Here is a 23,202-nt window from a genome sequence, read left to right on the forward strand (position 1 = left end):
TCTGCGGGAAAGCAGGAAGCACACCCAAGGTCAGCACCGTTCTTGAGGTATGTAATATTGAAGCCAGAATTAAGGACAGGTAGTTAGTGTAGAAATAGGGAATCGGGTCAATTCGAGGGAATGAAGCCATGAAGCCATCTGCCTTTGGAAGTTGGAGACTGCCCCTGGAAGAATGGAATGTCAAAGATCTCCAGAGCCCATTGATTACCAAATTTACCTGCCTTTATCAAGGACTGCAAACAAGGAGCTGCTAATTAATGCCCCCTGGCCCTTACCTGCCTGAATCACCTTGGCCCTCCCCCTGCCCTTGGCTTCTCACTTATGCAAAACCGGGCCTAGTCACGTAGGCAGGAAGGAGAGAGAGATAAGGGGGGAGAGAACTGGAGAACAAAAGAGACTTTAACCTATAAAAGATGTAGGGTGCGCTCACTTCTTGGGACTTTAGAACATCAGCCATGGCCCCCTTCTCCCTGCCGGGAGAAGTCTGTATTATTCCCTTTAAATAAACCTGCTTAATATGCTTGCCTTGGCGTGCTTCTCTAGTGCTTAATCTTCAACATTAGAAGAAGCAGAACTCGTCACCGGTAAACGGCGGTATCAATATGAGCCACACATGGAGGTTTTAAACCCTTTGGTGAATACACTTTAAAATCATATGAGACTGGTAATTCAATTTAATAATACTTTTATTCTGATAGGGCTAAAATTTTATGATTTGAACATGTGACCCATAAAGAAATTAATGATAGTTTTATGTCCTTTTTTAATACTAAATTGCTGAGATCTGCTATGTAATTTAGACTTAAAATGCACCTCAGTTTTTGGTGTTTTTAGTTTTTTGATTTTCTTCTGTGGTACTGGGAATTGAACCCAGGGTACCAGTCTAGCACTGAACTAAATCCCACCCATTTTTGTTATTTTTTTTAGACAGGATCTAAGTTTTCCAGGCTGACCACAAACGTGTACTGTTTCTGCCTCAGCCTCCTGAGTCATTGGTGTTACTGTCACCCAGCCACATTTCTTTTAATGTTTAATTTTCATTGGAAATACTTGATCTGTATGTACATACATAAAAATTTACAATCAAATTACATATCTAGGTTGTACTACTAATGTTTTTCAATTGCATCAAAATTTTTTTTAATTTAAAAACTAAACAGTATTTTGAAATTTAGCTTTGTTGTAGCTGTATTCACCCGGAAGTGCTCAGTAGCTTCATGTGACTAGTGGGAAGCATTGTGATGACCCACCTCTAATCTATAGACTCAAATTCATGAACCGTTCCTCCTTTGTTTCTCCAATACCTAGGAGACTTTTTAATAAGTTTGTTAAATAGGCATGTGAAATATACTAAAATAATTACTAAGAAAACCTCAAATACCTACCTTACATGGGTGAGAAAAATTAGATTGTTAACTTTCAAAATCAAAAAATAGATTCTATTAGAGTAGTGGAGAAAAACAGGGAAGAGAAGATATTGAATTTTCTAGGGGTTTATTGGTTACCGGGGAATTGAGGAAAACTCAGAATGCAAATAATGGAGATCAATTTAGGCAGTGTAACTCAAGCAAGTCATCTAATTTATCAAGTTTATCAGCATAGGTAGTTACCCAGCAGCTATTGTCTTAACTATTCCAGAGGAGCTCAGGGGTTATAGATCAGCCTAGGCAACACAGCAACCCTTGTTTTCTTAAAAAAAAAAAAAAAAAAAAGAAGAAAGGGTGGAATTATAGGACAGGTTGAAAATGTTCCCACTAGCTCCTCTGGTTCAGATCAGGTAGACACCTTTCCCTCAATGCAGATTCTCCTTGTAGCTAATTGTATTCCTTTGATTCACTGAGTTACCCATTGATTTTTTTGCTAAGTGAATACTAACTGCCAGTTTAAAAGCTGCCTTTTTTTTGACAGGGTTTCTGCAACTCCTGGACTCGGGCATCCTTGTGTCTCAGCACCATACAAGGTATATTTGCAGACAAAGAGAAAGGGTCTTTAAAAAAGCCCAATGATTAAAACACAAGAAAGTATATGTTAATACGATTGAAGAAATAATGGGTAGAAAGACATAGACGACAGACGAGAAAATAGGATTTTAATTTAGAAGTTCCATATACGGTTTTCAGGCTGTCACTTTTGAAGGCTATCTCCCTTTCAGGCCTATAACTCCCACATTCCAGAGAAATCTATAACTCTATCTGTGTACTGTTAATTAAACTCCCAATAAATTCATTAAAGAGAGACAATATTTTAAGAACCTATAATTTGGGGGACTTTCTGGCATGACCTACTGATCAGATTGAGTAAAAAGACCATAATAAAGACTACATTAGCCTCAGGATCTTGAGAATGACCAGACTACCTTACGTGTCATCCCCACATACCTTTCCATATGCCACTCACCAGGGTTCCTGTACAAGAGGAGCCTGGAACTCCAAAACATGTCTCACTCTAGAGTGGGCCTACAATCTTCCTGGAATGAGTATTCCTTACTTTACCTCATAAGCGTGTGTCTCTCAGATCACCTGCATTCTCCCTTGAGTAGGTATCCAGTTTCTAAATAAACATCTGTCTATACCTCCTACGAGTGTGTACTGAAATTCTTTTCTGTCACATAAGCCAGTACCCTGCTGTGCTGAGTCCAGTTTCCCCTTCTCTCCTGGAACTTCTGGGACCCTTCAAAGACACCTCTTCTCCTATGAACATAAGAACACTATGAATCAACTGATAAGAGCGGGGGAAATGTAAGCACCTTTTGCATACACCATAGAAAAATGTTTTTATATCTACACCAGGAAACATGGAAGAGTGTTCACAGCAAAACTGACCTCAGTAATCCCAAACTATTACAATAAATCGAGCAAACCAAAGCTACATAATGGTGGTACTGTAGTAAATATCAACAGATCTCAAAAACTTCAGATGGAGTGAAAAAATCAAATTCATATGCAGCATATGATTCTACTTAGGTGACAACAAAAATAGGCAAAATGAAGCAGTGTACAATATATAGGTCTATATGTAGAGGCTGGAAATATAAAGAAAAACAGCAAATGCTGGACATGGTGGTGTGTACCGATAATCCCAGCCACCAGTAGGCTGAGGAAAGAGGATCTCAAGTTCAAAGCTAGTCTGGGTAAACTTGGTGGAACCCTGTCTCAAAAATAAGAAGGGTTGTGTATACTGTTCAGTGGGAGACTGCCCTGGATTCAAACTACAGGACAAAAAGTAAATATTTTTAAATACACAATTTTTTTGTTTGTTTTGTTTTATGATTGGGCCCAAGGGTGCTTAACCATTGAACCAAATCTCAGCACCTTTTATTTTTTATATGGAGGAAGGGTCTTGTGGGAGTTGCTAAGGCTGGTTTTGTATTTTCAGTCCTCCTGCCTCAGCCTCTGGAGTTGGGATCATGGTTGTGGGCCACCCAGCAAAGTTTAATGATATTCTTGAGAGGGTTTTTCAAAACCAGGTATTTGTTTTAAAATTCTTGTTTATGTTGAATAACTTTTGTATAGATATTTTTCTATAAAAATTTTACAAACCACTTCAATCAGTTAAATAATCTCAAGGCTACTTGATAGTTCTTGCCATTTTTTAAATATCCAATATCTTTTTCTATGTACCATATCACCATTTTTATTCAAACATATAAAAGTACAGAACTTTGAAAGTCTTCAACTGTAACTCTTAAAATCGCAAATGCCAATCTTACTTCATCAAACAAAGTCAGTCAATGGGTCTTACTGGGTTAGGGGGCTAAGCCTGTAACCCCAGCTACTTAGAAGTCTGAAGCAGGAGAACTGCAAGTGCAAGCCCAGCGTGGGCAATTCAGCAAGTCCTATCCGAGATAAAATCCAAGGGCTGGGGATGTTGCTCCATGCTAGAGTGCTCACGCAGCATGTGCTGAAGCCCTGGGTTCAATTCCCAGCACTGTAGGGGAGAAAAAAGTTCTTAGTCCTGTTAGTCAGAACTCCAATGTGGGTGCTTTGGTCACACTTCTGCACTCCTATCTCTGTTCTTCTACAATTGAAACATGTATCACTGGACCCTTCTCTCTCAGTACCTTTATAAAAGTACACTTTGTGACTAAAAATATTAGCTCATCTTCTCTGGGTGAATTTCTTTAGTCTTTTACATTATTTTCCTCTGCATTTCCAATTGTCATTTTCTGTCTTCCTGCCATTTTCCCCTTAATCCAGTTTTAATTTAGTCTCATTTTTCTTTTTTTGTCTGATAAGTATACTGTATAATAATCTTTTTTTTTACTTTTTAAATTTTTTTAAACTGAGAACAACACAAGCATTCTCTCTGCCTAAATTGACATTCTCACTACGGCTTACAAGCTATAGTAATTGAGGCAAAAGATCTCACACTGAGAACCAAATACCCTTTCTGTAAGAAGGAAGTAAAGACGTGAATACATCTTCAAGAAGTTTTCCTTCACTTAAGTGAGAAAAATGAATTATTTTGTGGAGACAAAAAGAGGAGACTGATTAAATTCCCAGTGCTCCGCCATTAGGTGCCATCCTGCTTCACAGGGGAAGGCGCAGTGATAAGAGCCCTGCTGCCCACCCCAGGACTATGGCAAGGGCAGCACTGCTGGAAGGTTTAACTCAGCACTGAGAGTTGGGAAGCACCCTGCAGGAAGGAGAGAATTAGCACATCGCTGTACTGAGACAAGGAAATAATAGGAATTGCTATCGTTGTGTGTTATACAGTAATAATAAGCTGTATTTGGTCTTTACCTGGACTTGTAAAACTAAAATAAAGGTGCTTAGTGACAAACTTGCTGTGTGGCAGGATGACACTCCTGAGCAATGCCGATATGAACCTTTATCTATGGTTTGAGTGGTGGCTCCTAGTCTAGTCATGTTCTGGTCTTTACCAATGAAGACCAGAGCATGACTGGGCTGAAAATCACTACTTAAACCCCTGGACTTTTGAAGCAAACTGTCAGCAACACCGTAACCTGAGGACTCCATGTCGCTCTGTCTCTTGACTGCCCCGGCTGCTGTCCACTCCATCACTGATTGCTGATCAACCATTGTCACCGAGGCCAGACGGCTGACACCCAGCTTTCGGCTTATTGGACACTCAAGTACATCCAAAGACATCCGAGGAACTGAGAGAGGCTACAGCTGAGAATAATCCCCTCGGTCTTGCAGACTGACTTCTTGTCTTAAGAGACGTTGCATTCAGTAAGTCCATGGGGATTGGACTCTAGGTGAACAAGGGAGTGAATCTTCAATGTATTTGTGACTTGCTATTATTAGGAATGTTAAGTTGAGTGTGCATTGCATGAATAAAATCCACCTGTTGGAACCAAACTTGATTCCTCTCTTACTACTCGCGACAATCACCAAATTCAGGAAAAGAAAACAATAATGAACTGAAAGCAAACTTGTTAAACGCCAGGTTGTTCCATTTCAGTCTTGTTCCTTTTCATCTTTTCACTAATTGCGTTCAGTCACTTGATTTCTGTTCTTCACTCTGTGGCTAGACTAGGTTACTTGTTTTCCAACAGGAAGGATTTGGCCATAGTAGCTAAAAAGTTCTTCGGTGTTACCTCCCTTTAAGCAGTGCTAGGTTTCTCACTCGCTGGAATGTCTCCCGCTCCCGTAGTTTTCCCGCTTTATTTGTGCACTCCTTCAACTGTAGGCCACCTTGTCTTCAGAGACTGCCTATCCCCTAGCTCTTCACCATTCCTCCTTTCCCTCCCACCAGTCTAGAATCTAAAAATATAAAAATATAAATCGAAAATTAAAAATGAAATAAATCCAAATTACAAACACAAATCTGAAGTAAAGTGAATGAGGCAAGTCTAAAATGAAATACAAGTATAAATAGAAAATACAGCATTTCCAGAGGCTCTTAAATGGGTCTGTAAATTCGTAGTTAACTGTACAACCAGCTTCGCTGCTGTGGCATCTCTTGAGAGAGAAATATATTTCTTATTTCATTTTATTTTTTTGGTAGGGGGCTGTGTGCCACGAATGGAACTTGATCACTGAAAAACATCGACAGCCCCGTTCTGTATTATTAGAGACAGGACCTCATTTAGTTGCTTACCGCCCCGCTTTTGCCGAGGCTGGCTTTGAACTATCCATTCTACAGTCTCTGGAGCCGTTGCAATTACAGGCATGTGCCACCTCCAGATTGTTTCCAATAAAAAAAATCTACTGCCTGAAATGTTCATTAGGTTAAAGGAGCTGCTCAGATTGCTGAAAAACTGCTCTCAGAATTTGACCAATGGGAGACTAGGTCTAGAATCTTTCCTTGCTTACAGGCCAACATAAGTGAGCCAACCAGAGTTCGCGACAATAATGCCTCATTTGCATAGGATTGTCTACAAATAAGCAGAGTCAGAACGCTGGAGTCTCATTTTCTTCTCTGAGCAGCTGAAGCGAAGATGCCTGAGCCAGCGAAGTCCGCCCCAGCCCCGAAGAAGGGCTCCAAGAAGGCGGTCACTAAGGCGCAGAAGAAGGATGGCAAGAAGCGCAAGCGCAGCCGCAAGGAGAGCTACTCAGTCTATGTCTATAAGGTGCTGAAGCAAGTGCATCCCGACACCGGCATCTCCTCCAAGGCCATGGGCATCATGAACTCGTTCGTCAACGACATCTTCGAGCGCATCGCGGGCGAGGCGTCGCGCCTGGCGCACTACAACAAGCGCTCCACCATCACGTCGCGGGAGATCCAGACGGCCGTGCGCCTGCTGCTGCCCGGGGAGCTGGCCAAGCACGCCGTGTCCGAGGGCACCAAGGCCGTCACCAAGTACACCAGCTCCAAATAACTGGTCCCTGCCATTACCGATTAAACCCAAAGGCTCTTTTCAGAGCCACTCAACTGTTCTCAATGAGTTGTGCACTGATGGGGGATGGGTTCCGGGCCGCATGCAGTTTTTCAGTCCCGTCTCGAGTGGCAACTAGCTGTGGTTTGGGGGGTGCTATTTTTGTGAGTGACTAAGCTGTGTAGGTGATCAAAGCACTTATCCGAATATGAATTTGAGCTTTTAATATCCGCGTAGGTAGTACTGGGCCAGTGTCAGCTCTTCATGAAACTGGTCCTCTTAATAGAAAATGGCAAACATCTGGATACCAGTAGCAGAACATTGGAAGTGGAAGTTCCTCCATGTGAAGGCGCATGCCTTCGCTCCCATTTTCTTCTTTGCTGCTCTGCTCTCTGCCTTCGGATTCCTTTGAGAATGTTTTTTAATTAACCAACTAACAGGTTGGGGACGGCTGTCTTCCCTGCTAGAACAAACTAGTTCCAAATCACTAGTTTCCAAATCAGTGTGGTGGAGGGTTATAGGAATGACTCCCTAACCTCTAAGTCACTTACTTAGTAGCAAGTTCCTATTCGATCTCTGCCTCCCAATGACCTCTCATTGTGAGGTGAACAGGAGGGACCTAGGGCCCTCTGCAGGTCATAGTGTAAAAAGAATAATTGTAGAAGTAGTGTTCTTGTTCTTTGTTTCTTTTTTGAGGGGGGTTGCATGTGCTCTTACTGAGTTACACTCCCAGTCATGAGGTGTAGCTTCTTAAGGTGCACTTTCTGGACCTTGAGGTCTGCAAGTCTACAAATCTGTGATCACTTAATATACAACAGACTAAACCCCAGGAAATAGATGAGCTTCCCTTCCTCATTTCTCAAGTCACTGTGGGGTAGAGGCTATGGAGGGTGAGGTAGGCAAAAAAAGTTTTGCTGGGAGCTCTTAGTGGCAATACCACGTCCACCTAAGAACACTTTTGCTACCTATGGAAGGACCTTGAGAAACACTCCTAGTCAGCCTTCCTAACCATTTTGCCTTTTATTTTTCCAAGATAAAGTAAATGCAAAGATTAACAAATATATTTTATTTTTTGTGATTCACCCATTTACTCCAAGGATCAGTAATTTGTTCCCCTTCATTAAGCAGCATTCCCTAATATGGATTTCCAACTCGTTTGTTCAGTTACAAACTCATGGATATTTGAGTTGCTTCCATTATTTCAATATTATGTTTCATAGTCTTGTATGTAGGCCTTTTTAAAATTTTTTAAAACTTGTTCTAATTGCTTTTACATGACAGTAGAATGCATTTAGACACATTTTACACAAATGGAACACAACTTCTTTCTCTGACTGAGCAAGTATTTTAAATTTGCCAAAATGCAAGTGCATTTCCATACTACTCATTTAGGTTTTAATTTCAGGTAGTACTGAAACTCCCTGGTCAATAGTGAATCTGATTGTCATTTCAGAGTCACAGATGTCATTTTAAAAGGACATATGATCATGTGTCACCCCTACCCTGAGCCTCTGTGCTCTAAGCATAAAATCAGAACTCTGCTGTGGCCTCCACCTCCACAAAATGTGGCCTCATCTATGTAACCCAACCTCAGAATATTATTTTTCTGTTTTTTGTTTCTCCTTTTTCTCTTCTTTCTTTTTCCAGATTTTGAAATTCCCATGATGCCCCAGCCTCTAGCCCTTTGCAATTTTTCTTTCTCCAATTGCCCCTGGTTGTACACACCTCCCCAACCACACACACATTATTTGGTTGATCAAACACTCCCATCTTAGCTAAATTATCGTTATTATTGGAGAATGTGGTCTCCAGTGTCACAGGTTCTCATAGCCCCAAACTGATTTTAATACCCAATCCCAAACCAATGGACATTCAGGATTGGTGGGACTGAATCAGGATCAGATACCTAAGTCTTGGAGGAACTCTCCCTTCTTGGGAGCACTAGGCAGAAGTCAAAGGGATAATTGTACAAAATGAAAGTTGCATTAGAAGGAAAGAGGGAAATGGCTTTCTTGAGGCATTACGCAGTCTTCTTCGAAGACATTCCCAGCAGACAGAAGGCGCATCCAGCAGACTAAAGGCTGACCAAACTTTCAAGGACCAAGAACAGAGTTATGTAGAATATAAAAGAGTGATTATCAAACTTGAGTTTATATTAGAATCCAGTGGAAGAGCTTGTTAAAGAATGAATTGCTGGTCCCAATCCCAGAGTTTCTATTTTGTTAGACCAGGGGCAGTATCTGGAAATTTACACCTCTCTAAAAATGTCCCAGGGGATACAAATGTGCTTATTTGGGAGTACATTTGAGAATAGCGGATATAGAGAAGAGCAATCTTAACAAGGCCCCTGTCCAGCTGGAGCTTCCCTGGCAGTCAAGATGAAGTAATGGCTTTTCACAAATCTAGCAAGATGTGGTGATGCACAGCTATAATCCCAGCAACTCCAGAGACTGAGGCAGACGTATGGCAATTTCAAGGCCAAACTCACTAAATTAGCAAGGCTAGAAGCAACCTAGCTAGACTCTGTTCCAAAATACAAAATAAAAAAGGGCTGGGGATGTAGCTCCATGATACAGCACCTTGGGTTTCATCCCCAGTACTGAAAATAAATAAATAGAGCAAAGTCTACATGTCAAACAGTGAAGTTTAGATTGATTTTTCAGAAATTAAAATGCTACTGAAAGATGCTGAGCAGATAATAACATGATCAGCTTGCTTTCAGTAGCAGGATATTATATGGATTGAAGAGAAATATTGGTGAAAGAGGATAAATGCTCAAACTACAGAAATAGATGCAGAAATAGGGCAGTGGATACAGCAAATACATCCGAGAGCAGTTTAACAGTTCCCATTGAGTATTTTATCAGGTTTTTGTTGTAATTTCTCTGTGCCAGGTGTTAAGATTCAACATCAAGCAAGACATACAAACAACAGCTCTCCTGGGACGAGGCTAACAGTCCCAGAAGAAGAGAGATAGTAAACAAGTGGACAACTGAGCAAGGTAATTCAAATAGTTCTGAGTTCTATGAGGAAATAAAATAGAACCAAGTGTCATGAGAGTGATTAGGTGGCACTCTAGAGAAAGGAACCAAAAATCTAGGAAGTAAAAGTCCTGCAACAAGGTAACTCTTGATACAAAAAAATTTCTAAAGAGAAAGGAATTTGTGCTAAAGTAATAAAAGGTTTATGTACTGGACGTTAGTGCTCAAAAGAAGCATTAAACTATGAGACTGTGAGCGAAACAAGAAACTGATCATGTGGAAAATAAACATGCCAAAAGAAGACCTACTTGTTTTGTCATAGCACACTATCGGAATTTTAAACACTTTTTAAGTTGCTATGTGTTCAATAAAATTGAAAGTAGCAAGAAATGAAGGAAAAAAATTGAGAGGTTACTGGAAATAATCAGGGTGAAATTATTACAGTTAGATTCAGGAGAAAACCAAAATAATTGATGAATTGACTTGTATAGATGAAGAATCAAGTGGCTGAATTTATTGAGCCCTTTATATGGATAAGGGATTATGTGTCTTATTCTATGAAACAGAATAACGGAGAGTAGGTAATGGATAATGAACACAAAGTTATTCCTCATAGGTCTACAAGCTAGGAAGTGACATCTGGCGAGGGCCATCTGTTGTACCTTCTCAAGTCAAAAGATGACAGGGCAAAAGAGAAAGGGGGATGAACTCAACCTAAAGTTACCCTGGATTATGGACCCAGGAACAACAGTACCTAGTAAATCACCACAGATCACAATGATAAAAAATAGCAGTACGTGTCTTTATGGTTCCAATGCCAACTTCTTTTTCTGTAGGACTCTCAAATGTCATGAGAAGTGAAAACAGTTATAGCAATAATAACAATAACAGACATTAGGTTTATCGTGTCCCATGCACTGGTCCAAATGCTTAACAAATATTTAATCTTATTCAATATCAAACCTATAAGATAGGTAGTACTCTTATTCATAAATGAGGTAACAGGCTCAGAGAGGTTAAGAAACTTGAACAAGAGAACTCCTTGGTACAAAGTTTCCCAAACCTTAAAGAGTTTTGAGACTGTTTCCTAACAACTTAATATATGGTTTGCTTAATTACATAGACTACTATTTACGAATTATTAAATATAATTACTAAGAAGATCAATCAATACAAGAAAAATTCAAAAGGGCCTCAAGATAAAAAGCATTTTAAAGTCGTCTTTCTTAAATCAGACTAAAAATAATATTGTGAGATTCAGTTCAGGCCTTCAGGTCTGTGAGAATTTTTTTTCAGAATGGATGCTGTTACATTCTGAATTATAAACTATTAAGAATTCATCTAACTACTTAAGAATATATAGGTCATCCATACTCAGAAAAATGACAAAATAAACTCACTCTTATTCAAGATGTTTTCCAATATTATGTCTCCCCTTTTCTCTCTATCCTTAAATCTCCAGATCTTACGCCCTAACATCATAGAACCCAGGTTGTTAACAGGAAATCTATGGAGCTGTGAGAGTCCCTTGAGACTCAAAGGATAAAAGAAGCTCATGAAATGTATATATCTATACATGTATTTTTAAACACATTCTTTTCAGCAGAGTTTTTGATTCATATATTAAGAACTACTCTTCTAAGGGGAGAGAATACTTTGAAACACCCAGATTATAAACTTAAAATATCTCTCATTTAATCTCTAACACACAACAGGCTTCAATGTGCCCTTCCTGTAATTTAACCACAGAAGTTACCAAGAAAAACTCCCATGGCATCAACTTTACTTAAAAGAGCTCTTATGCCAATGGAAAGACATTGCACACGGATAAACAGTGAGAAAACGAAACCACGTTTTATGGTAAAGTTAACTTACTACACAGAGACTTGATGATAAATGAGCTTGAAGACTTTTTAGTCCCATGGAACAGATCTACTTCGATTACCCAGCTCTGTAAAGCAACTCAACTAATGATCCACCACCTGGAGATCTTGTTCCTTTCAATTCAGTGTCCAATCATTTGACTCATGTTCCCTGCTAGATCAGAAGATTCAGCACTATAGCTGGTGGAAGGCTGAAGAGACAACCCTCAAGACTTTTAAAGTCCATATCTGAGTGACTTATTTCTCACATTTCTCAGGAATAATCTAGCCTCATGTCGCCAGAAAACGTTGCCTCTGGGTATATAATCCACACTTTTCTGAATAAACAGGCAAATTTCACTGGGAAAATGCCACCTACATAGCAGTACAAGAGTTCTAACGGGACAAGCCCACCTGTAAGACAAGAAAGACTACTATGGCAGACAGCGCCACAGTCCCAGACTGCAAAGTTAACAGTAGGCGTACACTTAATGCACATCTCACTTCCTGACTCGGGAGGAAACGTGAGATGAGTGAAGACCCAGGTGGCGAAGACCCGTGGCAGCACCTCATTACACTAGGTGGCCCAACTGCTGAACACGAGGCTGCGACACGCCACAACTTTTGCTCTCACGTTCTCTAAAGGAACAGTCTCCACTTGCTCCTTCCTGCAAAAGCACAGCGGCAGAGCTAATTATCAGTCCAAACGGTCTGCAAAACCGCTTCTCTACGGGGCCCTCCCAGCATTCGTATAGATCCTGAGCCCAAACTCCCCATTAGCCCCAGGAAACACCGCAAGGCCTCATACGAACATGGAGACAGAAGACAACGCGTGTTTCAAGACAGAACAAAATTGCTACTGGAAAGTACTGCAACCCTTTCGAGCGAGAAGGTAGGTGGCCCTGAAAAGGGCCTTTGGTTGAGATTCGTAAGCGAAGGTGAAAACTTGGACGCTCAGCCGCCGAAGCCGTAGAGCGTGCGACCCTGGCGCTTGAGCGCGTAGACCACGTCCATGGCCGTGACCGTCTTGCGCTTGGCGTGCTCGGTGTAGGTGACCGCGTCGCGGATGACGTTCTCCAGGAAGACCTTGAGCACCCCGCGCGTCTCCTCGTAGATGAGGCCAGAAATGCGCTTGACGCCGCCGCGGCGGGCCAGGCGGCGAATGGCGGGCTTGGTGATGCCCTGGATGTTGTCGCGCAGCACTTTGCGGTGGCGCTTGGCGCCGCCCTTGCCCAGGCCTTTGCCTCCTTTACCACGACCAGACATGGCGAAAACAAAGGCGAATTCTCACCAAAATGCAATCGACGAAGAGCCACAAGGCATTTATAATAACGAGGCGGACCTATTTGAAAACAGGAAGAGCAGGGGCGGGAACTACAGTCAGTACCCGCCCTTCTGCGCAATCGTAGCTCTGGCTCTCAAGACCCGACCAGGAAGAGCCTGAGGCATCTGCAGAATATGAAAATGCAACTTCCTTTATGCTTTTTCGTGTGTGTGTGTGTGTGTGTGTGTGTGTGTGTGTGTGTGAGTGTGATGTACCTACATACTTTCCACAGAGAAAGCTGACACTTGCCCCTCAGATTTCCAGCAGTATGAAAAAATACATGCTGTTATTCCTTATAAGTAGATTTAAATGTAATTTTAATCAGTTCACATATTTGTTGTTTAACATTCTGGGATGATTTTTTATTGACTTATGGATGCCTGCACACCTAAGCAGGGCTGTTTAGCAGGCAGACCGACTGAGGGAAATAAAACTGTGTGATGGCTACAGAATCACAGGATAAGGGGACTCGAAAATAAAACCACAAGAAATTTTCCATCTTTATTTTTACTATTTTTCCAATTGAACTTTAGCATTTTCTCCACCTGTGAACAAAATTAGCAGGATATGTATTACTCGTCATATCATATTGCAGTTGTCAATATCCCAAAAGAGCATTTAAACACATCAATCTTGCACTAGTAATTCTGGAACATATGGGTTGATTAGGATTAAATATATTAATAAAGAGGCAAATGTTAATATTTCTCTACCTTGGATTGTTCTATAATTTGATAAATCCATCAGTTCCCTTTGTATTTCCATGTATAATCTCTTAAGCATTTAAAAACATTCCAGGAAGGGACCCAAAAGATTAAGACAACAAAATAAATTCCTGACTTTTAAAGAGTTAAGAATTCCTCCTCTAGAGGATCCTACAAGAGTGAAAGTGTCTGAGCTTCACAAATGTTCAGAAAGGAGTATTAAATTCTATGAACGATTGAATAAAAACAGTGTTTGCAGAATAATCTGATAGAAATATGTAAGGGTAAACAGCAATGCCTTTCTTCTTAATAAAAGAAAAAAATATTATTTTCCCTCCCTCCAATCTTACAGAGTTTTCTTTGAAAAATAGTCTGTTCTTAACCAGTTGAAACAGAGAAAAACTGTCTGAGGGATTAAAGTCAGTTTCCATTTTTCCCTTTTGAAGATAGGGATGTACCTGGGATTGAACCCAAGGCCTCACACAGGTTGGTAGGCAAGTCCTCATTCACAAAATTATTTCCTTTTGTTTTGAGACACAGTGTGACTAAATTGCCCAAACTGGCTTGGAATTTGCAATCTTCCTGTGTCAGTCCCCCAAATAGCTGGGATTGCAGTTGGGATGGTGAGGCAGGAGTAAAGAGCTAAATCTAAAGGCAGGAATTGTGGAAAGAAAAGGACTCCTAAGTCTGTGAATGGCAAAAGGAACTTCCCTACCATAGTCATTATTCAAGAGGAGCAAGAGGAGCATGAAATCTGTGCAGGCAGATCTGACTACAACAGCTGGCCCAAAAGTAAAGGACACGGTCATTTAAATATATTTTCATGTTTAAAGATTTTCTCAGGGGGTAGAGATGAAAATTTTTGATCCTTTGGAAATTGGCATAGGATCCATGAGAGATTGCTATATATTTTAAGAATGCTCATTTTTCATACAAATTGTATAAAATTTCACCCCTTGATTCCCTTGTTACTCTGAATTGGGAGTAGCGACCAGCTATGTAAATTAACATAATAAATAATTCTTGGTAACCCTCTCTTAATTAGGGATATTCAATTTTTGATCTGTATGAGCTAAAGGACCCACTGTGCCAGAGACCCTGCAGCTGGCAATTTACAAAGTCATGGGCCAAATAACCTCTGGGTATGATTATATGCACCTCTGAAATTTGTTCATAAATTTCACAATTTATACAGGAGATTGAAGTTGCAGCGCTCATCTATTGAGGATACAAGAAGTTGTGCATTTTACTGTGCTAAGATGTGTGTGATTTTTGTCCCAAATGTATAGTTCTTTTGTACTTCCTTACATATATGTAAATCAGTTCATGCTTACTCAATAATAAGTGGTGTGTTTTCTCCCTTCTATTTGATACAGATGTATCACTTCATTACCAGAATTATTTCTCCAAAATGTGAAAGTCCCATAGGGTTCATCTTACTTTATTTGATTTTAAGTAGTTATTGTCTATGGCCATACTACCCTGAACGTGCCCGATCTCATCTGATTTTAAGTAGTTATATGGTTATTGAACCTGAATTATATGTCAGGATTAATATTTGGATTAAAAGTCTTAGAAAAAAAGACAGTATGGGTTATTTCAGAGTTATGGTAGAAACTGGAAAAAACTACTTCTTTCATAATTGCTCTTTATCTTCAAAGGTGTAAAGGCCCCAACAGATGAGAGTTTCATTCAGTGAAAAAGAAATAGCAAGAATGAAGCTCTTCTATGTCAGCAGTGCTGCACAGGCAAACTGTGCAGAAACGAGCATTTGGGAAGTAGCCATGGAGGCAGAAGAAGCAACAAACAGGGCTTCAGGAGACTCATAACTTCTGTTCGAATCCAGATTCTGCATATGGAAAACATTTTCATATCCATAATTGTACGCCAGATTCATATGACCAAGTTCATATTTGGTTGTTTACAATCACCTAGGAAGATGTAAAAGTGACCCAATATGCAGATACTGTGAACTAGATTATAATGGTCATTAAACTGGTCAGTGTAGGAATTCAAAGTGGTATGACTAAATCCTGAGAGATGGGAAATGACGTATATAAACATTTCAAAGTATGTTTTTAGATTCGTTTGAAATATACTTTAAATTAGCGTGGGGAGCAAAAAAGGAAGAAAGAACTGAAGAAAATATACAGTGAAACTTTAGGAGATATGACCAACACCATGTAGCTCTTAAGAGGCAAATCCATACTCAAATACAGGTCAGTGTTTTTATAAATTCCATGATCATTCTAAACAACAGTGCCAGAATGGCAATTCGAGGCCACATGAATAGACTTTGAATGCCTTACAAAAGTGAAATTCTTAAATCCTAAAACTACAGGAATATGGGTCATATAAATTTGAAGCTGTCCCATAGCAATGAACAGGATGAATAAAAGTCCATAGAGATGAGACGTAGAAGCCAAAAAAGGAGGCTAAGAAAATACTCAGTTACAAAATAAAAGAGCCAGAATCAGAACCATGATGGGGAAAATGAAAGAAGATGAATTCAGACAGAATTCATCAAACATGGTGACAGGCTTCTTGTGGTAACAAAGGAAGGGGAAGAATTGAGGAACTGAAGTGCCAATTAAAGAAAACAAATGTATGCCTAGCAGAACTTTTAGGGAAGCCAATTATAATATTATTCCTTAGATAAAATTGGTGATCTTGGGAGTCTGATATATGTAGATGAAGAAACAGGTACTCAGAAATCAACCAGCATTAGGAAAGAGGACAGGACTGCAGGAAGAGACTTCTATAGTCTCCACATACAACTTATATATGAATCAAAGGAAGGTAAGGAGGGTAGGCCACTGGATAATTCCTGCTTTGGGAAGGGACAACTCTTCCTTTGTTGCTGCAGAAGAAAATCAATTCTCATGAGTTAAATCAGTTTACAATGGGAAAACATAAGCTCCACAACAAGTGAATAAATTCTCAAAAAGTGATTTGTAATGAGCTGATTTCTCATCTCAACCACTTAAATTGCTTTGAATTTTTATTAAAATTTATTTTTTCCCTAGTCCAATTTGGGTCAGCTACCTGAAGTATTCAGACATTTGTTGATTTAGATGGGATCAAGGACAAGCATGAAACCCTCACTTTCTTGAACTTTGTACCCAGCATTTTTTTGGAGGGGTACCAGCGATTGAACTCAGGGGCACTCTGACAACTGAGTCACATTCCCACCCTTACTTTTGTATTTTATTTAGAGACAGGGTCTCACTGAGTTGCTTAGCTCCTCCCTTCACACTCCTAATGAAACACAGACTTGTACTTACTTCAAAATAAACATTATGGGGAGGGAAAAAAACAATCATATAAGAGGTGAAGAAAATGAATAAAATTAGACAACTTTCTGCTGAAGCTAAATTGTAACACATTCCCTCAAAATTTGGATTAGTTGGAAATGTACTGAGTATAAAGGAGTTGTTTTTAAAGGTGTGTGTGTGTGTGTGTGTGTGTGTGTGTGTGTGTATGCCGAGGAATTCTTAATCCTATACCTGAACACCTTGTCAAGGTCTCTTCCACATGTCAAACATTACAGATCTTGATCTGCAAAGGGTCGTAAACATTTCACTAGCTAATTCTCCCAAACAAAATCAATTTAAAGAATTATTTTTGAACTCATAAAAGTTCCTCTTTCCTTTATGGTTTCCACTTAATTGCCCCTGAAATCAACTACTGTTTCAACAATAATCTCAGGAAGATTACTGGCAATTCCCTTTCCCATTTCCTTACAGAAATGAACACTTGAACTCCCAAAATTAACGTCCCAAAAACACCACTATGTTGATTTTTGGGCCTAAAAAAAAGACTCACTTGAACTGATGAACTATTGTTCCAAACATCTGCTACTGTTGTTCTAATGGAGAAATCCCAAAACAGCCTGTCCCTGCCCATAATATGCAACAGATTTCCTGGATAAGATCAAAAGAATCAAGCAGTTGAATTCATGAGAAGTCAAGAAGAGGATATAATTAGATTGAAATCAATTGAAAATACAAAAAGATATTTTAGATTTTAAACAAAGATGTAGTCTCTTGGAGCTGATAATGTGAAGAGTCTTGACAAACTCATAGGACAAGATTTCCAAAAATAAAAAATTTAAAAAGGGAGAGAAATATAATCTAGGATTGGCGTTTTGGATCGGTGTTGATAGGATGGTCTACCATGCACAAGGTCTTGCATTGAATTCCCAGCAACAAGACAACGGAGCATAAAAGAGGAAACGCAAAAACAAACAATCAAAGCCTTAGTAATCACACTGTACCTTAATATAAAATTCGAGGTTCCTTCTGAGAAGCTGCAACCTTGGGATAGGAACCAATCTACTTAAAGGTATTCTATGCATTTTCCTATTCCAGGCCTATCCGCTTCAAGTCTTGGGTTCTCTTGACATATGTCAAATTTAAAATTTCCGACACGCCCCCTGCCCACAACTCTGCCTCTGAAACCTCTAGAAAAGGTCAGGATAACCTTGTAAGCATTTACTAAAAAGAAAAAAGTGAAGACATTTAACTATAACTTTCGTGGGTTAAGAATTTGAGGGAACATTTAAGACCATTGCTCAGCTCTTCCAGGAAAAAGGTGGGTGGCTCTGAAAAGAGCCTTTGGGTTCGGCTTAGAACTTGTATGGAACAAAATTTACGCCCTCTCCCCGCGGATGCGGCGCGCCAGCTGGATGTCCTTGGGCATGATGGTGACGCGCTTGGCGTGGATGGCGCACAGGTTGGTGTCCTCGAACAGCCCCACCAGGTAGGCCTCGCTCGCCTCCTGCAGCGCCATGACGGCCGAGCTCTGGAAGCGCAGGTCGGTCTTGAAGTCCTGCGCGATCTCGCGCACCAGGCGCTGGAACGGCAGCTTGCGGATCAGCAGCTCGGTGGACTTCTGGTAGCGGCGGATCTCGCGCAGCGCCACGGTGCCGGGCCGGTAGCGGTGCGGCTTCTTGACGCCGCCGGTGGCCGGCGCACTCTTGCGGGCGGCTTTGGTAGCCAACTGCTTGCGCGGCGCCTTGCCGCCGGTGGACTTGCGGGCTGTTTGCTTGGTACGCGCCATTACAAACGCAAACGTACAGACTTAATAGGAAACTGAATGCTTGCGACTGGCTACCTGTGTATATATAAGGAGAGGCACCTTCTGATTGGGCCACGCTGTCTTTACCTTGCAGCTAGCGGCAAAGGTATTGGTGGCGACATTCACTTCCTGATCACATGAACAACCTAAGCGTTTAACCCAATATTAACTTCTTCCTATTTTCAACTCTTGCTCCCCTATACTGTCCTTACAACTTTTTTTAAAAAGATGATTTCACTTTTCTCGGCATTAGGACGGCGTATTACTGAACAAAATTGTAAAATTTTAGCGCCAGAAACTCTTTCAATCAACTTTTTGAAAAGGCGCGCACATGTGATTTTCAAGACAATTTAGTATATCTTTTAGAAAAATTTTTTTTCATAAAAATTCTGTATGTGAGCTTGGGAGTTTAACAGTACCATAACTTCACTATTTTCATTAATAGCACCCACGATTTCAGTCAAGACCTATGCAAACATTTTTAAACACCCTAAATTCAAATTTACATGTAGTTTTTTAATCAGTCTGAAGTTTGGTTTTAAGGTAACCACTGAAAATGAAACATTCTATTCCAATTTTAACAGCCAAGGGCACCAAATTGACTAAAGGTGACTGTCTCCTGCTGTTCTAAAACAGCATTGGAACTGCACCTTTATTGCTGTCACGAAACAGACATCTAAATGACGACGAAACGAGTAATGTGGCTATTTAATCTTGCACGAAGAGGACTTAACTACCTATAATTTAACTACCTCCAATACTTTGGACTACTGAAATTCACTTGCAACGTCAAAATGAATGCCTTTTTTCTTTATGTGTCAACCAACAAACTAGATTCAGGATTACTTATTCAAAGTAAAGTGGAAGCCCTTTGAATGAATACATAAGTGGCTCTGAAAAGAGCCTTTGGTTATTACTGCCTCGAGATCGAACTTTCCAGCTTTCTGTTTACTTGCCCTTGGCTTTATGATGGCTCTCGGTCTTCTTGGGCAGCAGCACGGCCTGGATGTTGGGCAGAACACCACCCTGCGCGATGGTCACGCGGCCCAGCAGCTTGTTGAGCTCCTCGTCGTTGCGGATGGCCAGCTGCAGGTGGCGCGGGATGATGCGAGTCTTCTTGTTGTCGCGGGCCGCGTTGCCCGCCAGCTCCAGGATCTCGGCCGTCAGGTACTCCAGCACTGCCGCCAGGTAGACCGGCGCGCCGGCCCCGACCCGCTCGGAGTAGTTTCCTTTGCGTAGGAGCCGATGCACACGGCCCACCGGGAACTGAAGCCCGGCGCGAGAAGAGCGAGTCTTGGCTTTGGCGCGCGCCTTGCCGCCCTGCTTTCCGCGTCCAGACATATTCAATCTCTCAACAAAACTGTTCAATTAGAAAAAGAAACACTTGCTTTCAATTTCATGGCAACTGAGAATCTCTTATACTTGTAAACCGGATTATAATTCACGCGTTTTGATTGGTTAACACAATGTGTATACTTTTAACCAATTGGAACGTTGGAATAGAATTCCCTTCATTTGCATACGACCAAACTGCTCAGGAAAGTTATCCAATCAAACCTTGACGCTTTAAAATCCATGTTTGCATAGAACACTACAACTACTACCGCCAACGCAGGAAAGGTTCATTTTTTCTCTTTAACCTGAGAACACATCTTTTATCTGTTATGCCCGAGCCCGCCAAGTCCGCTCCCGCCCCGAAGAAGGGATCCAAGAAGGCGGTCACCAAGGCGCAGAAGAAGGATGGCAAGAAGCGCAAGCGCAGCCGCAAGGAGAGTTACTCGGTCTACGTGTACAAGGTGCTGAAGCAGGTGCACCCCGACACCGGCATCTCCTCCAAGGCCATGGGCATCATGAACTCGTTCGTCAACGACATCTTTGAGCGCATCGCGGGCGAGGCGTCGCGCCTGGCGCACTACAACAAGCGCTCCACCATCACGTCGCGGGAGATCCAGACGGCCGTGCGCCTGCTGCTGCCCGGGGAGCTGGCCAAGCACGCCGTGTCCGAGGGCACCAAGGCCGTCACCAAGTACACTAGCTCCAAGTGAGCAAGCTACTTGCTTCAGAAACCAAAGGCTCTTTTCAGAGCCACATATGTCTTCACTCAAAGAGCTGTAATGTGTTTAGCTTTCCAACTTTGAGGCTTGTCATGTGAAAAAGGATCTAACCATGGTTGTACAGAAGTCAATTTTGCAGTCCGTAGTTATTAGAATATTTTTATGGGTCTGTAAAAAACTGGTAGTGACAAACCTTTATCCTAAATTACTTCCTTAAGACAGGGAAGACGATTATTATGATTATGATTATTTTTTTAAAAAGTTCAGAGGCATTACATTAAAATGTAAAGTAGAATGACCTTTTAAATCAAGGAAATCCTTGCTGTGTATTAGCAAACAACTAGTCAAGATTACCCAGTTCTTATGTTATTTCCATGAAGTAAATATACGAAAACTTACAGGTATTTGAAGAATGAAAGGCAAAAGCTGACGAGGTATTCCACACATTTGGCAATGGCAGAAGCCACACGTAAGAGGTAACAGTAAAAAGTTGAATGCTAAGCCTAGGAGTATAGAGAACAAACCTGGGGGCTGAGACCAGTTACTGATGCCACTGAAAGGGTCATCATGATAGAGTTCCCTCTCTCACCTGCCCATTTTCAGCAGCTTATTTTCATAGCCTAGGAAGCATCCATCTTAAAACAACAACACCACCAACAAAAAACCCTGAACGAATACTCAGATGGGGGGTACAGTTGCAGTGCACAGTGTATTCACCATACAGCTATTGTAAAAAGGTGGGAGAATGTAGAAGCAGAGAAATAGATCTAAGTTACCGACACATGGGCTTTCTGTCCACTGCTCACAAGGTAGCTTGTCTCCCCACAGCTTGTGATTCCAGACAGGGAGGGGACCAACAAAAAGGGTCATGTCTTTTCCAACCTAATCTTGGAAACAGCATGCCAGTATTTTTATTTCATTCTGCTCATCACTGTGTCAACAGCCTCATATGTATCTGTGGAAAATCTGTTTCCTGATATTAAGGCTCATATTGCACAATTCCCTTGATGTTCCCTAGTGTATAAAATGCAGTGGAAGTGGTCAATGCCATTTTAGGACTCTTTCAAAACTGTTGATTCCCTTTACTACTCACTGCTGTCATTCAAGGTGTCCTGTGTATAGGCCACTGGGGCAAATAACCAGTGTGGTCTGCTGACCTATATATCAAAGGGGCAGGGAAAAGTTTTAAAAGAACTTTTATCCTATGTATGAATTTATTTATGTCATAGTGGATGATGACAATTTTAGGTGAAAACAACAAGATTTGGGAGTAAGCAGATGACTGTTATCTCCAACCCCCAAACCCAGCTCTCACACACACACCCATGCAAACACACAAAGGCATTTGGGGCCTGGGACATTAGACATGACATATCAATATTGAAGTTATATCTAAAACCATGAGGATGGCTACAAACACATTAAAAGCAATAGCAAGAGAGGAAGGTGATGGGGGAAATAATGGTCTTAAGACAACAGTAGACCCATACTTAAAAGATGCAATATTCATGACAACCTGGGATTAGCATAAAAAACAGGGCAATGAAACAATCTCTACAACTACACATACTTGGATAATTGATTCTTCAGAAATGATGAAACAATTATTAGATTCCCCTTAGCAATAAAAGACATTATGTCTTAATACACACATGCAAAATAAATATGGATTCGTGTTTTGTGCCAAGCAACGTCATCTTCACCAAAAAAATTGCAAGGGTTGAATAAGAACAGGAAAAATCTGTTAATTGGGTTGTCTGGGGATATGAAAATAATTGTTACCAAGCATTAAGGAGTGAAGACAAGCGCATTCCACATACTACAGACTGCAACACTTGAGTCCTGTAAAACCATGGTTAGATCTTTTTTTAACATGACAAGCCTCAAAGTTGGAAAGCTAAACACATTACAGCTCTTTGAGTGAAGACATATGTGGCTCTGAAAAGAGCCTTTGGTTTCTGAAGCAAGTAGCTTGCTCACTTGGAGCTAGTGTACTTGGTAACGGCCTTGGTGCCCTCGGACACGGCGTGCTTGGCCAGCTCCCCGGGCAGCAGCAGGCGCACGGCTGTCTGGATCTCCCGCGACGTGATGGTGGAGCGCTTGTTGTAGTGCGCCAGGCGCGACGCCTCGCCCGCGATGCGCTCAAAGATGTCGTTGACGAACGAGTTCATGATGCCCATGGCCTTGGAGGAGATGCCGGTGTCGGGGTGCACCTGCTTCAGCACCTTGTACACGTAGACCGAGTAACTCTCCTTGCGGCTGCGCTTGCGCTTCTTGCCGTCCTTCTTCTGCGCCTTGGTGACCGCCTTCTTGGAGCCCTTCTTCGGGGCCGGGGCGGATTTCGCTGGCTCAGGCATTTGTTCTGGAACTAATTTCACTAAGAAAAAAATAACAGATGCAAACTGATGGTGTTT

General features: G+C 41.2%; 6 protein-coding genes across 6 annotated transcripts; 2 read left to right on the forward strand and 4 right to left on the reverse strand.

Moving 5' to 3' along the window:
- Positions 1–6,404: 6,404 nt before the first annotated feature.
- LOC124988104 (histone H2B type 1-C/E/F/G/I) lies at positions 6,405–6,813 on the forward strand. Its single transcript, XM_047557289.1, has one exon. The coding sequence runs from the start codon at positions 6,407–6,409 to the stop codon at positions 6,785–6,787; it is 381 nt and encodes a 126-aa protein (XP_047413245.1). The 5' UTR covers positions 6,405–6,406; the 3' UTR covers positions 6,788–6,813.
- A 5,713-nt stretch (positions 6,814–12,526) lies between these two features.
- On the reverse strand, positions 12,527–12,911 carry LOC124988110 (histone H4). The gene has a single exon (XM_047557295.1). The coding sequence runs from the start codon at positions 12,891–12,893 to the stop codon at positions 12,582–12,584; it is 312 nt and encodes a 103-aa protein (XP_047413251.1). The 5' UTR covers positions 12,894–12,911; the 3' UTR covers positions 12,527–12,581.
- A 4,384-nt stretch (positions 12,912–17,295) lies between these two features.
- On the reverse strand, positions 17,296–18,736 carry LOC124988094 (histone H3). The gene has a single exon (XM_047557279.1). It carries the CDS (start codon positions 18,714–18,716, stop codon positions 18,306–18,308), a length of 411 nt encoding a protein of 136 aa, XP_047413235.1. The 5' UTR covers positions 18,717–18,736; the 3' UTR covers positions 17,296–18,305.
- A 946-nt stretch (positions 18,737–19,682) lies between these two features.
- Positions 19,683–20,083, reverse strand: LOC124988099 (histone H2A type 1-B). Its single transcript, XM_047557283.1, has one exon. The coding sequence runs from the start codon at positions 20,073–20,075 to the stop codon at positions 19,683–19,685; it is 393 nt and encodes a 130-aa protein (XP_047413239.1). The 5' UTR covers positions 20,076–20,083.
- A 299-nt stretch (positions 20,084–20,382) lies between these two features.
- LOC124988106 (histone H2B type 1-C/E/F/G/I) lies at positions 20,383–20,821 on the forward strand. The gene has a single exon (XM_047557291.1). It carries the CDS (start codon positions 20,399–20,401, stop codon positions 20,777–20,779), a length of 381 nt encoding a protein of 126 aa, XP_047413247.1. The 5' UTR covers positions 20,383–20,398; the 3' UTR covers positions 20,780–20,821.
- Positions 20,822–22,125: 1,304 nt separating this feature from the next.
- LOC124988105 (histone H2B type 1-C/E/F/G/I) lies at positions 22,126–23,178 on the reverse strand. The gene has a single exon (XM_047557290.1). The coding sequence runs from the start codon at positions 23,143–23,145 to the stop codon at positions 22,765–22,767; it is 381 nt and encodes a 126-aa protein (XP_047413246.1). The 5' UTR covers positions 23,146–23,178; the 3' UTR covers positions 22,126–22,764.
- Positions 23,179–23,202: the final 24 nt, after the last annotated feature.

This window comes from Sciurus carolinensis, chromosome 7 (genome assembly GCF_902686445.1).
Source record: "Sciurus carolinensis chromosome 7, mSciCar1.2, whole genome shotgun sequence".
NCBI lineage: Eukaryota > Metazoa > Chordata > Mammalia > Rodentia > Sciuridae > Sciurus > Sciurus carolinensis.

Excerpts from the sequence above, each read along its gene's own strand:
- LOC124988110 (XM_047557295.1), bottom strand. The coding sequence starts at position 12,893 with ATGTCTGGTCGTGGTAAAGGAGGCAAAGGCCTGGGCAAGGGCGGCGCC.
- LOC124988106 (XM_047557291.1), top strand. The coding sequence starts at position 20,399 with ATGCCCGAGCCCGCCAAGTCCGCTCCCGCCCCGAAGAAGGGATCCAAG.
- LOC124988094 (XM_047557279.1), bottom strand. The coding sequence starts at position 18,716 with ATGGCGCGTACCAAGCAAACAGCCCGCAAGTCCACCGGCGGCAAGGCG.
- LOC124988099 (XM_047557283.1), bottom strand. The coding sequence starts at position 20,075 with ATGTCTGGACGCGGAAAGCAGGGCGGCAAGGCGCGCGCCAAAGCCAAG.
- LOC124988105 (XM_047557290.1), bottom strand. The coding sequence starts at position 23,145 with ATGCCTGAGCCAGCGAAATCCGCCCCGGCCCCGAAGAAGGGCTCCAAG.
- LOC124988104 (XM_047557289.1), top strand. The coding sequence starts at position 6,407 with ATGCCTGAGCCAGCGAAGTCCGCCCCAGCCCCGAAGAAGGGCTCCAAG.